General features: G+C 30.6%; 1 protein-coding gene across 3 annotated transcripts in view; it reads right to left on the bottom strand.

The window, feature by feature from the left end:
• LOC106472301 (voltage-dependent T-type calcium channel subunit alpha-1G-like) overlaps positions 1 to 14,480 on the bottom strand; it is a 200,403-nt gene that overhangs the window by 37,308 nt on the left and 148,615 nt on the right. For 2 of the 3 annotated variants that reach the window (XR_002613613.1, XM_022401680.1), the window contains exons 5-12: positions 12,467 to 12,508; positions 10,179 to 10,461; positions 9,284 to 9,376; positions 8,121 to 8,772; positions 7,383 to 7,595; positions 6,176 to 6,450; positions 5,662 to 5,813; positions 4,866 to 5,051 (exon numbers count right to left, since the gene is read on the bottom strand). Coding sequence is in view for 2 of the 3 variants with exons in the window: in XM_022401680.1 (XP_022257388.1) it covers positions 4,866 to 5,051; positions 5,662 to 5,813; positions 6,176 to 6,450; positions 7,383 to 7,595; positions 8,121 to 8,772; positions 9,284 to 9,376; positions 10,179 to 10,461; positions 12,467 to 12,508 (1,896 nt within the window). In the remaining variant the exon portion in view is untranslated. The remainder of the gene's footprint in view (positions 1 to 4,865; positions 5,052 to 5,661; positions 5,814 to 6,175; positions 6,451 to 7,382; positions 7,596 to 8,120; positions 8,773 to 9,283; positions 9,377 to 10,178; positions 10,462 to 12,466; positions 12,509 to 14,480) is intronic. The other variant, XM_022401685.1, reaches the window with a different exon arrangement.

Here is a 14,480-nt window from a genome sequence, read left to right as displayed (position 1 = left end):
AATGGATGTATCTGTGTCAAACAAAATAAAATACCAGCACAAAACTTGTTTACAATTATTTCAAATATTATAAATTCTATGACCGATTGTTAAATGAAAAACATGAATCTGTTTAAAACCTACAATAAAATCCGAAGAAATCTGGCAACATAATTCATTTCTAAAAACTATAAACAAACTGATATAAGATCTTACACTGGACAAAGTGACTACACTGTACAAAGTGACATTCGCCGCCGAAAAGTGTGGCTACTTTTAAACTGAAAACTAAGTTTTTTTTTAGAAAAAAAGAACAAGAAGAATTGTATGTGTTTATCTGGTAAACTAAAACTTATATAAAGAGATGAAGTTATAGCGATATAATTCGTCTTGTGTTATGAACAAGACATATCAATTTAGTTTATTAATAAACGATATATATGTGTCTGGGTAAAATCATCTTTGAGTGTTCGCCAATGGGGTAGTGAAAATTCCCACTCTGTAATCGAATATATGTTCTATAGTACAAAGTTCAAGGTATGGTGTAGTCTGATGAACTTGGCAAGTATGTCCCTTGATTTCTTAATTGAAAAAATATCTGTAGTGAGATTTTCATTGCTGTGTTATAAATCGTTCTATTACCACAATTTCACTATGCCAGGTTTATGGGAAAGTTTGTTATTTTTGGTGTGCTTCATCAAAAGGTTTAAACACATAGAGAAATACCTACAATAAATAGTTTTCCTTTTCAAGAGATTTATAATATTATTAAGAAATATTTATAGTTTTTGTAGAGTTCTAAAATTAACAAATGTTCTATTACTAAACAAATAGTTTTACTATATCGAAGGTAAGATGTGTTCTCAAGTTCAACTTAAAATTATTTGTAAGTCTATATTTCGTTTGAGTAATTGTTTTAAGTTTAAATGCATTGTTCCTAAAATGCAACGCTTTTAAGTCATTTATAAATGTACTTGTCCAAGACGTAGCAATGTCTTACGAACTTGTTGTTAGAATTCAAGAATTTAAGAGCATGCGCAAAATACCCAACATAATAAGACAGCTATTCTTCCACAGGCTTTATAAGACTGTAACATCTCTCTTATACCGTCGAATATATCTGTTCTGGAGAGTTCTTCAAATAAAAAAATACCTGGATTACATGATAGCGGCCTGAACACTGAGGTCGTCCTCAATATGGGACACCTCTCCATTATCACTTTGACACCACTTTGTTTTTAAATGTAACGTTTTTTGGATGATGGATTCGGAGAAGCTGCTCAATACCTTGGCTGCCAAATCCCATCTATGATTCATGAAATAAATTGCATTTATTCCTCTTTAGCCAGACGTTATCAAGGAGCTGCAAGACCACATACTGGAATATTTGACCTCTGTTACCCCTGACTTTCTAACTCGTGTGGTCGGTGATCGAGTACTAAGTAAATGTGTGCTGTATAACTTATAACGCTAATCACGTGTAGGAAACTTTACGATTTGTAGATTATTTATTGAAAATATCAAACCGCTCTGGTAAACATGAGTTTTGCGATTCGACTGTGAAACTAAAACAGTAATTTAGGAACATCATTTACTTAGCAGAGCGTATAAGACTCTGTAAAGAAGAATGACAAATACTAGAGAAGCAGTTAGCAAGTTTCAATCTTGAAAATTATTATATTATACCGCAATCGTAGCTCATGGTCCAATAACTGGGATTTCTAATAAATATTCATGAAGTATATGTTCCTTTAAAACTTAGAATACGCATTTATGTAATATTAAAAAGGTATCTATTAAATGTTTTCAATAGATTTTAGTCTACCATACGGAACAGTGCTTTACACCAATTAACTTACTTGAAGTAAAGCACATGTTTTGATGTAGAGCGTGATAGGAAAAAAATGTTCAAAAAGGAATTGTGGGAGAAGGTTATAGTAGAAAAGTCATTAAATAATTCGCTTTTGTCTACTTTCATAGTCACTGAATCTAGTGTGTCTCTCTCATAATTTATTGTTTCATATTTATGACTTTTGTGATTCTGCATTAACTTAAGTGATCCACGGAAAGCGAAAGTTCTGTAAAGTATAAATTAACTTGGTATTATTAATACAAGAGGTAAAAAATAATATACAGTACTTTAAAATATCATGTAACTAAGGCAAACTACTGGGTTTATTGAACTAAATATTAGGAATACTAGAAAAATTGTGTAGAATTAATTAGGAAGCCAGTCCATAAACGCAACTTTCTATTTCATATGCGCTCTTGTTGCCAAAAATTTAGGATTATGCTAAATTATCTGGGCAGAGTTGGCAGTAGGTGCTGTTGACTATCTGCCTTTCTTTTTACCCTATTAGTTCGAAGTTACGAGGGCTAGCACAAATAGGTCTTGAATAGTTCTGCGCTAATATCCGAAACGAAAAAAAAAACAAAAACGAGGCTTAACTATTTTTCTAGTAGCAGCCCTACACATATTGACCAAACATGCAGTTTTAATAAGACAAAGAAATATAAAGGATAGATGGAGAAACAATGCAATGAAAATCGAAAATGTCAAGATTTTACAAAACACATAAAAAAATGTGAAAAGCTCTCAGATTCAGGAGTGCAAATAATGTGCTTATAAGATGACTAACTTGTGTTTTACAAATACAAGACAAACTTTTGTTCCTCGGACATGTACATCAGATCAACATACTATACTCATTTCCTAAGAATGTGTTACGTTTAAATAATTAAATCCACGCAATCGTCTATATTTATCAACCAACTCGATATATATTTAGGGAAAGTAAAAATATAAATTTAGAACAATAAAATGTAAAGTTCACAGCGGAAAGAACGATTATGACTTTTGATTTTTCATGAACTAAGCAACTAGCTAGTATTCACCTTATATCTTTTGATATATAATGTTGTTCTGTCACATTCTTCATGTTACAAGATAGCATTAAACTTAGATTACACTTCTCAGCAGAATGAGTCAATAGTGGATTTTAACGGAAAGGCATCAAAATAACTTTACTTGCTCAAACAAGAAATCGATGGCTTGGAAAACACCAAGCCAAAGATTTCATTTGTTTGGCAATTTATTTTATATTTTGTTTGAATTAATTTTATATGGCATTTTCATAATTAATTAAATGTTTATGCAAACTGACACTTTCTCCATGATTATTCAAAATAAATTTGTGAATATGATTAAAATATAAATAAGCGATCTTACGCTAAATAATAATCATGATATATATATGTATATACTTATATATATGTTTAATTTTAGAACTTTAGATTAGGATTTGAAGTAATCCAAAGATATGTCAAAGAATGTTCAGTGTAAGCTTGCTAATTAAAATAACATTAATTTACACTTATAATTTTTTCGTCATTAGCTAAGCTATTTCCAAAAAAGTGAAAAGTATATAACGATTATTTTTATTGAACATTTTATTAACTAGTATATACGATAACGTTTGTAACAGTACTTAGCTGGTTATACTGCTGAGTTAATTAACAAATACAATACATAGAATACGTGTTCTTGAGTAACGGTACAATGTTTATATTCTACAGACAAATGAAAAATGGAATGCAGTTATTTATGGGTTAGGGAGGAGTATTTTTCAAAGCATCTAGGAAAACAATTGTTTTTGAGAAAAATAATAAACATTTTATGTATTATACGTGTTATTTATTAATTCTGTACTAAACCCATCTGATACGCGAGAATTAGATACAAATGAGGAGCATCACTGGCTGTTATTCTTTTAAGACTTGTCCACCTTAGGTACATATAACTCCTATATTATGTGCTAATATGTCACAATTGTATTACTGAAATTTAATATCCCCATTGATTTAACAGTAACCAAACTTCAAAATATAGTAGCAGCATCAACATTTTCAACCCTTGACACGATTTTACAAAAAAATAGTATTCAAAATTTCATTATTTTAAGGAGAGAAAGAAAATGAGATAATTTTACACCAATAATTAGCAAGAAATGCGTGTAAAACATAATTTGAAAATAGTGAATAAAAATACTTAAGGATCTATAGCAAATTAAATGTAAAATGAAATATTATTCTCTGCAAAATAATAGCAATTCCTGTTTAGCTTAAAGTTCAATAATTCGTAAGAAGTCTTTTGTTTCTCAGTAGCAATACGTACATGCAGATTACTGTGCACAAGAAGTTACAGGTGTTATTATCAACATATAGGTTCACAGTGTTTGTTTGTCTTTCTGAATACACCATGCAATACTTTCAATGCAGTGTTTCTAGAATAAAAACTTACTCCGTGAACAACAAACAAATGAAGCACATTATAAAACGAAATGTGTTAAAAATTAATCTAAAACTAAGACATATCTAACACATTGTTTTGCTATAAAAATTTAATAAGAAATTGATATAACTTAAAAAAATCATTTAGTAGTTATTAAGATGAATTAAAAATTTTTACAGGAGCACTTAATTGATTATGAAACTTTAACTATAGTTTCTTTCTAGAAACGTAAAGTCTTAGCTACAGATTATGTCTGGCTTTAGTGTTCAGATCATGTTATACTCAGTTTTCAAACAATTTGATGATGAAAGGGTTATTTAAATAATTTCAAATAAAGACCATGAAAGGAGAAACAGGAGTTTATTACGTCGCGTCAGATCTATTTCACGTGGTATTGGTTGTTAAATAATACATATTTTAAAACTAAAATTATTAACTTTAAACTATAATAAACTATAATAAGTTCTTACATGTTCGTTTGTTTTACAAACGGAATACTAATCTCGTAAAAGTATCATCAAAGAGTTACTTATAAATTGCCTCACCAATCTAATGATTACACATTTCTCTTGTATATGAGAGTTCATAAACCTACCTGAAAATAAATATGAAAAGAATGAGAAGGGAAAAGAAAACAGCTACGTTGTCCATGGTCCGCAACATTATGACAAGTTGTCTTCGAAGAGCTGGCATGAACCTGACTAACTTTAATATCCTAAGAAGACGAAATGTTCTTAAAACTGACAATCCGCTACCACTACTTTGCCAGAGTTCTACAATGCTGCAAACAGATAAAACAATTATCATTAGATAGAAAAAAGCACGTTAAATAAACAGTCATTCTATCAAATAACAAAATACCTTTCGATATTAATGGTAGACGGTAGGATACTTTTACTTTGAAAATAACTATTAGCAATGTTTCCAACTGACAGAGAGGAAAAAAAAATAATTCAACCTCAAATACATACACATATATATATATATATTAGTGGCAAATCCACACCAGAAACACATCTCAAATGAAAAAGAAAGCAGCTGATTGTAATGTACAAAGATGGTGTACATAACGAAGAGAAAAATGGCCATACCATCTATAAAGTGTTATATTTATAAAAGATCTAATAAGAATAATAATTTTCTAAATTTGTAAAAAAAAACGTATAATAATCAATATTAAAATAGCACATGTAAATACCTATCATTAATCTCATATTTCTTATACTGGCTTTTTTAATGATATTTTAGTAAAATAAATACATACAATACATATTATTTTAGAAATTTATTGATTGTTTATGTATGCAGCCGCTACATTGGCAAGCATAAACTGCAAAGAACAAATTGTACTTATAACCAATGAAACATTATCAGCTTTACAAAGGACTTACCTAAGGATCACAATAACGCCATCAAAAACATTGAAGCCATTACTTATATAACCAAAGACGCCTTCGGCTAGGACTTTTAGCAACATTTCGAGACCAAAGATCCCAGTTAGAATCAAATTAAACACCTCCACTGCAAAAGTAAGTTCTTTCGGCTGAAAAAAGGAATAACCTTTTTGAGGTGCTCAAATAAAATATTTGTCTCACTTGTGCTTTTATTTCAAATATAACATGAACCTTAAAAAGTCTAGCATTCTTAAGACAACTAAATTCTAATGTGTACAACTAAGTTCAAGAAATAAACTTGCTCGATCAAAGTTCAACTTCTTTTTGACACTCAGTAGCCTAATAACATTTAGTTGCTATTTAATTTCACCTGATAATACAATCCCCTAAACAGAATATACATATAAGAGTCTTAAATTCATAAATGTTATTTATATATTTCCATAGAAGAATAATTACTGTAAAAGTTAAAGTAATTACAAGCGTAGCCAGCAATAATCACTTCACTTACTTGGTTATGATATTCTATGCCCATACTGAGCGTGTTAATCAAGATTGCTGTAAGAATTCCTCTTTGAAAGTATTTGTGGCCAACAAAACCTTTGAGCTTGGCCCTGTGGGGCTTCCACCAGTAGAAAAAGCTACTAAGTGGTCCCCTGCGTACGCTTCTTTCATCATCAATCTCCCCTTCTGAGTCAGTCCAGCCACATTCTGAACGACTTTGGTGACTTTCTTTTTCCCTATCCAGTTCACAGAGGATAACAGGAGCTGAAGAATGTTTCTGTCCTGAGGAGGAAAACAAGACATATCTAACTGACGTAAGAATTGAATGTTTTTCATAACGATTCATAGATTAGTAGCGTGTAACTTAGAGCCCCTGGTAAAAATATATATTATATACTATTGTAACTAGGTAAATTTTACAAACGTAGTTTTATTTGTGAATATAACACTTATAAAGATTATCAAACGTGCTAAACTTCTCAGTTAAAAAACAGCGACTCTTTGCTACAGAATTAAACATTATCATCAATAACTTTCTAGTATAGAATCTGAGCTGTGGTCATATATATATATCAGATAAATAATATATGCGTTTTGTCATTTTCCTCTGATTCGTGAACTTATAAATATTATATACTTAACACAAGATATTCAACGCCACCAAATAACAGTTGAGCGAGATTTACCCGTCTATAATTATAGGTTTCTTGAGCCCCATCCTCCTTTCTTAACTAGTTTTAACATAACTTGAACTCTTGTTTAACATTTATCATTAGAGTTCCTCCAGTTGTTTGAATGTGATTAGAAAACTTGTGGACATAAGGCTGAAGAGGTTTATTCCTTTCCTTTTAACTAATCTGAAAATAGTCAGTATTCCTGTAGCCACTCAGTTTTTATAAGACCAATCTTCTTCTTCTTGAACTTATGCGAATAAAATTAGTAAACTTGTATCATTATTGTTTATTAGACTTATATCTTTCATTTAGTTTGTCAGAATGTAGTTAGTTTCCTGTAACGATATGTTATGCGAAACGTTTTGCTTCTCTCGTTTACTTTCATGGAAATAACGAGTCTGTCTGTAACTATATTAGTATTGAAACTCGTCATTTTCCATTTATTCGTGAAATCGTAATGTCTGTAACTGTGCATTTCAGTGTCGCTTTAATAACATTATATTGATAATATATTGCACCATTGTCCACAATGGAGTTTACCTTTTTTTAAGCTGGAGTAGAACCTCTGCATAGCATAGTTACTGGCTAGACTGGCGGCTAGTGCAGCGCCCTGAGCTCCAGTAAAGGCAAGAAGCTCAGCACAAGTCAGTTGAGACGTTTTACTATTACCGCTGGCGCTAGAGTGTTGACGAGTAACCTGAAGAGACACCTGTCTGGTGGAAGACTGGGGTTTTCTAGATGAAGGAGTGAAATCTGAAGCAAAAAAAAAAGCAAACAATGTTCATTTAATAAAATGTTTACTTTTAATGTTTACTTTTAATGTTTACTTAAAGTCATGATATATGATATAGATAACTAGATTACTAGTACCACAATAATTAGTCAATAATAGAAAAATAACATATTACAAAATAAATCCAACTTTTGTGCATATTACGGTGCTACAAACATTAAATAATCAGCTGTGTGTTAATTTGTTCTTTGATTCTCTGTTATTGGATATGGTTTGCACAAATTTTCCTTTCTTAGGTACATGTGCATATTCCCAAATTTATGATTTTGGTAACAATATTGAGCGATTTAAAGCTTTTTTTTTCTTCTCATAATATTGATGCACTTTATCTAATTGTCACTCCCATGAAACATACCGGTGATGCTTAAATTTCAGTTATTGTGTTTTTTTTTTATACAAATTGTAATATCTGCTTGTCAAAAATACCAAACATAATGAAAATAAATTGAAAACAGGTTAAACAGTGATTGACATCTTAATTATACCTGGATTTTCAACAGTTCGTGGGCAATCACTGACAGAAGAGTTGTCAGGACTGCATACACTGCTAGGAACTTTGAGCAAGCCCGGTCTTGTCGGCGATGACGTGGGATCAATAACTGAAACCTCAGGACTAGCACATGGAGCTGCACATGTTTCATTAGGAGACCACATACCAGAATGTTCGGGAGTTTGAGATGTGTGAACGCATGAAATTGGATTGAAGGTCATGGAATCAAAGTTATTGTTGTTTGAAACATCGTGAGAAGACCCTTGACGTTTTAATGAACTTTGTTCTGGCTGCCAAGGAAGATTTTGACGTTTTAATGTACTTTGTCCTGGCTGCCAAGGAGGCTTTTGACGTTTTCTTCGTAAAGAAATTGAACGAGGCAGGTCTTCTTTTCCATGTTTTCGACGCATTTGTTTGTACCACTGTAAAAATCTGCGTCTTGCACGACGCCCGAGATGGGCTAAATATTTAACCATTTCTGTATAGCAGCTAAGAGGCTGTTCTGATGCACTGGTGCTAGCGAGAGTACTTGTTGACTGAAACCTTGCACGTTCTAGCCTCATTCTCTCCAATTCTCGCTTTTTTGTTTCGGAGAATTGCGTTGCTATCACGACCAAGCAGAGGTTGATCATGAAGAATGAGCCAACCTAAAATAATTTGATAAGAATGTAATTATAGCTTTTGAATAAGTAAGTTTAAGAGAGTGGTTTGGATACGCTAGAACTTAGCACATATGATAATTGCTTTCCTTTACATGAATGGAAGGATGTTTAACACACTAACGGACGTCTGAATAGGAAGTATTAATTAAATTATAGCGTAAAGAGCGATGTTAAAAACGACAAAGGGGAAGCTGACACAAAGAGTTTTGTAACTGATAGTGATTACACTTTATATAAGAAATTCGCTTAAAAAAATATATATATCAATAACATAAATATTATGAGTTATTAACAAACACTTCGCTCTCGACATAAACATATTCTTAAAGCACAGTGTTACTTGTTATTCTTTTGGATTACCCTGTTGTTAAGTTTAACAACTTTTAAAATGGTTTGAATATAAAAATAATGAAAAAAATATAAGATAGCTCCGAAAGTAGGTTAATATATATATCAACATTTACACCTGTTATTAAGATTGAACATTAGTTCTCACCACAATAAGAAGTACAAAATATATCCAATCCCAAAATGAATGAGCATCTTGGATGTAGTACATTATATCTGTCCATCCTTCTAGGCTAATTACCTAATCAAAGAAAGAAAATAAGCTGTATTTCTAGCTTTAGTTAATTGTTGTTACAATACGGTCACAAGTCATGAATTCACAGCAAATATTTTGTTAGGACAATTGTGAGCTGAGTTCAAATGATAACGTATATATATATATTTACAAGATATAAACTTTTACATTTAAACAAACGTAGAAATCCACTTTAATAGATAAAATAGGTGTTAATATTTATTTTAAAAAGGTAAAGATAATGCAAAAAATTTAAAACATATATATTTCATGATATTTTTAGTGAATAACTGTTATATAAATCTTTTAGTGCATTCTTATAGAATTTTCTTTATCGATTAACTATTAAAGTAGATGTGAAAGTGGTACGTACAAATCATGCAACAATGATAAAGGCAGTGCAGAAATGTTACTTCTCATAATTATGGAATAATACTGCATGAAATTCAGAAATAAGTGTTCATTATGTATGAAGATTAAACAAAATAAGAAGTAAAAAATAGTATTCTTAATTAATTGATATAAATCATTCCGTGATTACAAAGTGAAATGTATACCAAACAAAATATAACACATGACACTGAATAACTCCTTAAAACAATAAACTCATTACTTAATATCTTTTAAGGATATAGCTCAATGTAAGCCATCTATCGATATTGGAGCTAACGCTACAGTACTTAGTAAGACATATTCCATTGTTTAATACCTTAAAAGGTATAGTTCGCTACGCAATATCAACAAAAAACGTACAATTTATCGTTCAATGATTAGGAGAAAACAACCTAGATCACTGTAAAATACCCACCAAAAATATAGCTACCCAAGCTAATCCGATATTATCGAATGATATGGCTCCACGAAAAGGGTTTTTATCGCCAGCACGGCATATCTTATAGTACTGGTTCCAGTTTACACACGATGTATTGGTGGGGGTGTTATTGCTTTGTGGCACGGCAGACGCATTGCACGTCATGCCTTGATGTTGATAATGAGGCAGGTTGTCACATCCATGAATTCCGTTGTCTTTCTCCACGCTACATATATAATCTTTTTCTGCTGCGTGGCGTTGATAATAAGAAGACACTGGGCTGGAAAAAAAGGATTACAATTTTTTTTCGAATAGAAAAAATAAAAAGAGCGAAAATATGAATTTCATAGATTTAATAAATATTATATGTTACTCGTTTTTTTAAAAGTATCTACATGGATTATGTTTATTTATTAGATGTGTTAAAACTCTTCCAGTTACAGATGTATATATATATATATGTGTTAAAACTCTTCCAGTTACAGATGTATATATATATATATATTCTTATTATATATTCATTATTAGAAAAGTATTAAAAATAATCAAATAACAAATGTTGAACAGAAATATTTTTATGTATGCTGTATGAGTAAAGTATCCAAAGCAGTTTGGCAGCAAGTTGAAAATTTATTTCATGAAAGAAAGATGTACTTATATTTCCACTTGCTTGCTATTATGTTCGTTGTAAGTGTATCAGCAGCCAAGGGTGTTATGAAAATAAAGTAGAATAGACATCTTTTCAGTGCATTGACTCATCAGAAGACATTGGAATAAACTTGTTGAAACAGCTTATGTTTTAATTATTTCAATATATCTTGTTTCATGCTGTTGCTTGAGTTTGTGATTTTTTAATACTTCTGCCTTCATATATTCTTACATAGGTTTGAAATATTATATCTGTAAGAAATAATTTGTTTTAATTCACTAAAAGAGCGATTTAATTTTTTCTTGGTGAAAATACGTGTGGACTAATCTAAGTAATCAGTGATTTATCATTTCATGTCTAAACTCTCACTAATGTTTTCTCTGAGTCTAAAAACAGTCTCTTTAGATAGATCGAACTTTTAAAAACTCACATAAGTGCAGTCTAAATAAGGATTCAACTTTTGTAGCTCATTGACCAGTTCTTAAAACATTAGTTTTAAAATCCTTATAGCGCATTGTTAGTTCAGATAATTGATTCTAGTAAACGTTTTACCACAGTATACTGTATGTGTATTAGTAGCCACAAATGCTGGCTTTTAAATTGTACTAACAGCTCTCACAAAAATATGAATACTTTACTCTGCATAGTATTTACGAAAACATGTATTATTTAATTACCGTAAAATAAACAAGTTCATTAGAAATGAGTACCTTGTAATGACTCAAAATAATCGGATAATTATTATTTTGTATCAGTTCAGTCTTTAATAACAACGTTTACATTATAAAATAAAATGTACTAGAATATCTGAATCTTCCTTGCTAGTTTCTTTGAAATAATAAAATATGCTCATAGAAACAGATGTCACACTCTACCAGTAAACGAAAAAATGCTTACATTATTTTAATAAACGAATAGTAATAATAAAATTTATAATATTAAAAAATACAATGCTTTTTATCCACTATTTCTTGAAAATATAATAAATTATAAAAATTTAAATTCTTAGTCAAGACCATCTAATTTTATGACAGAGTGTCGAAACCAAAGTGGCATTGGTAATTAATTAATTTAGTTTTATAGATTGTTACTTGTAGGTGAATCACTGCATATTGAAGAACGGAAGAAATATTACTGCAAGTTTAAGTATCTTCCTGGCATTAAACATGATTATTGTTGTTCTAAATTAGTTTTGCCTATTCTACATTTATTCTACTCAAAGCATTCACAAGTACTAAGTTTCCAACTCTAAAAGGGAAGGAATGCTAACAATATTACTGTATTAAAACATTCTCTACTACCAAATATCGCATCATGCACAATTAGCTACATTGCTGCATCCAAAGTCGGCACCGTTTAAAAGGCTTTGTCCACTAGATGGCAGCACTAGTACATGCTAACACCCACATTTAACATTCACCTGTACGCTCAGCATGCTTAACACCTCAGGTTATTGTAAGCATAGACTTCCATAACAAAGAGTTTCAAAAATCTTTAGCATTTTTACTTTGACAAAATTTTGATTGAATGTTACAGAAGCACTATAAAAGGTAAATGTATTTGAAACTTGCTTGTTATGCAATCTATGTAACATTCGCATGCTCAACGGCGATATAGGAAGTAAACACGTTCTTACTTAACAATTTTCACTTTTTCAACATAATACGAAGAAATATACCTGAAAAACAAGATAAATTGTTAAACATTGTCCAGGAAATACCTTGTATTATTTTACACAAACAAATACAGAAAAATCCAAGAACAAGAAAAGAATAATCAAATAAAACATTTTAAAATGGATTCGATTTAATAGGTATAAATTTTATTGTTATCTTAAAGACGTCTAGTGGTGTTTATTTAATATAGTTTATGGTAAAATTGACTTACTTCCAATTGAACACATGCTATACACATAATAAAACATTCTCTAATTTTAGAAAAGCAAAACACCTTCAAACTACAATCATTTACAAATATATATGATTACTCATAGTATTTAATCCTTCAAATATTTTTCAGTCTTATTGAAGCTGTAATAACCTCTTCTTGTTTCTAATATTTTTATTGATTTTCATCATCATTATATATATATATATTATTTATTCTAATCTAATAATTTACTTATAAAAAACTTTATTTTCTCAAATTCCTGAAACTATATTTGCAAAAAAAAAATCTTAAAGGCGTAAATATCAACTGTTTTGTTTAACATCCTTACTAAAAGTTAATATAGTATAGAACACCTTGTGTCAGCCAAGCGTAGTTTATACTTTAGTGCTGTGTATGACACTACATCACAATAAAATTGAAATGTTGTTTTGTTAAAAGAAATATTTCATTACTGGGTCTAGACAGGTTTCCAGTTTGAAGAACATAATGGCATCTGGATCACATCTGGAAAAACCATTTAGGGCAAGTAAAGAACAATTTGAAAAAAATATATATTATCAGGCTTATTGTAATGTAATGGCACACAAAACACATAGCATTAAATGCCGTAATAGTTGATTTATTATAAGTAAATAGCGTTTCAATCTAGGTTTTGTGTGTTGCATGTCCAGCCGACATGAAGAGCTCTGGTATTGGATAAAAAAGCCTCGTTAGAAGCGGCGTGCTGCATATAACGCGTGTGGTATTACGCTCTTCTTACTCGAAACTCATATAGGGCTGGTAATGACATATTTGTTAAAAATTGTCGTTATTTATATTGTCATGAAACATCACCATAAAACTCTTACTGCAATTTTAGTATTGGAATTTTCAACTTGAACAGCATTTATGCGCATATGGATGAACTGGCAGGTGATAGATGTTTTGGTTCAGGTATACCTGAACAACTAACCACACGGAAAGCAGCCAGACAGAACCGTACAACGTGATAAGAGCTTTGTCCAGTTCCATGAAATGAATAACTAGGATTGACTGTTAATGTATATCCCACCAGAACTGAAAGTTCGGAGTGTATTTAGTGGCATTACTTCTCGAGCTCTGGACTCCTCGATTTACAGCTCGACACGCTAACCACCAAACTATGCCTTGCCAAGATTTTCTAAAATAACTTTTAAAAAAATCATTACGTATATTTGTTTAATTTACAATTAATTATTTGAGAATAATTATCTCGGTTTCAGATATAATTCATCAAATGTTAAAGATCTAGCTAATTCGTTTCAGAGGATATAATATTAAAAGTGTATTAAAATCAAACAATGCGACAGTTTTGTATTTGTATAAAAAATTCGTCCAAACCTTTGATTTTATCAAAAAAAGCCATAACATTATATATTACATCTAAGGCTCCGTACTTTTTTTCTCGTATAACAAAACACATGCGACATAACCAGTTTATATTTTGTTTTAAACTCCATTAAAAACAATTGTGGAAAAGAAGTAAATCAGGTAATGCATTATTCTGTCATTTATAATTATGTAACAAATGACTCATTAATTTTTCTAACCAAGCATATATCGCAAGTAAATTCTGTTTTACCTTTATGATGTATATGAAAGAAAAATTCAAATCAGTTTCTAAATCAGAGATAAATGTAATGTTTGTTTGTTTGTTTTGAATTTCGCGCAAAGCTACACGAGGGCTATCTGCGCTAACCGTCCCTAATTAAGCGGTCAGTGTAAGACTAGAGGGAAGGCAG

The sequence above is a fragment of the Limulus polyphemus genome, unplaced genomic scaffold, assembly GCF_000517525.1.
Source record: "Limulus polyphemus unplaced genomic scaffold, Limulus_polyphemus-2.1.2 Scaffold119, whole genome shotgun sequence".
NCBI classification, from domain to species: Eukaryota; Metazoa; Arthropoda; class Merostomata; order Xiphosura; family Limulidae; genus Limulus; species Limulus polyphemus.
The sequence above is the reverse complement of the archived record's forward strand: the minus strand, read 5'-3'. Positions and strand labels throughout refer to the sequence as shown.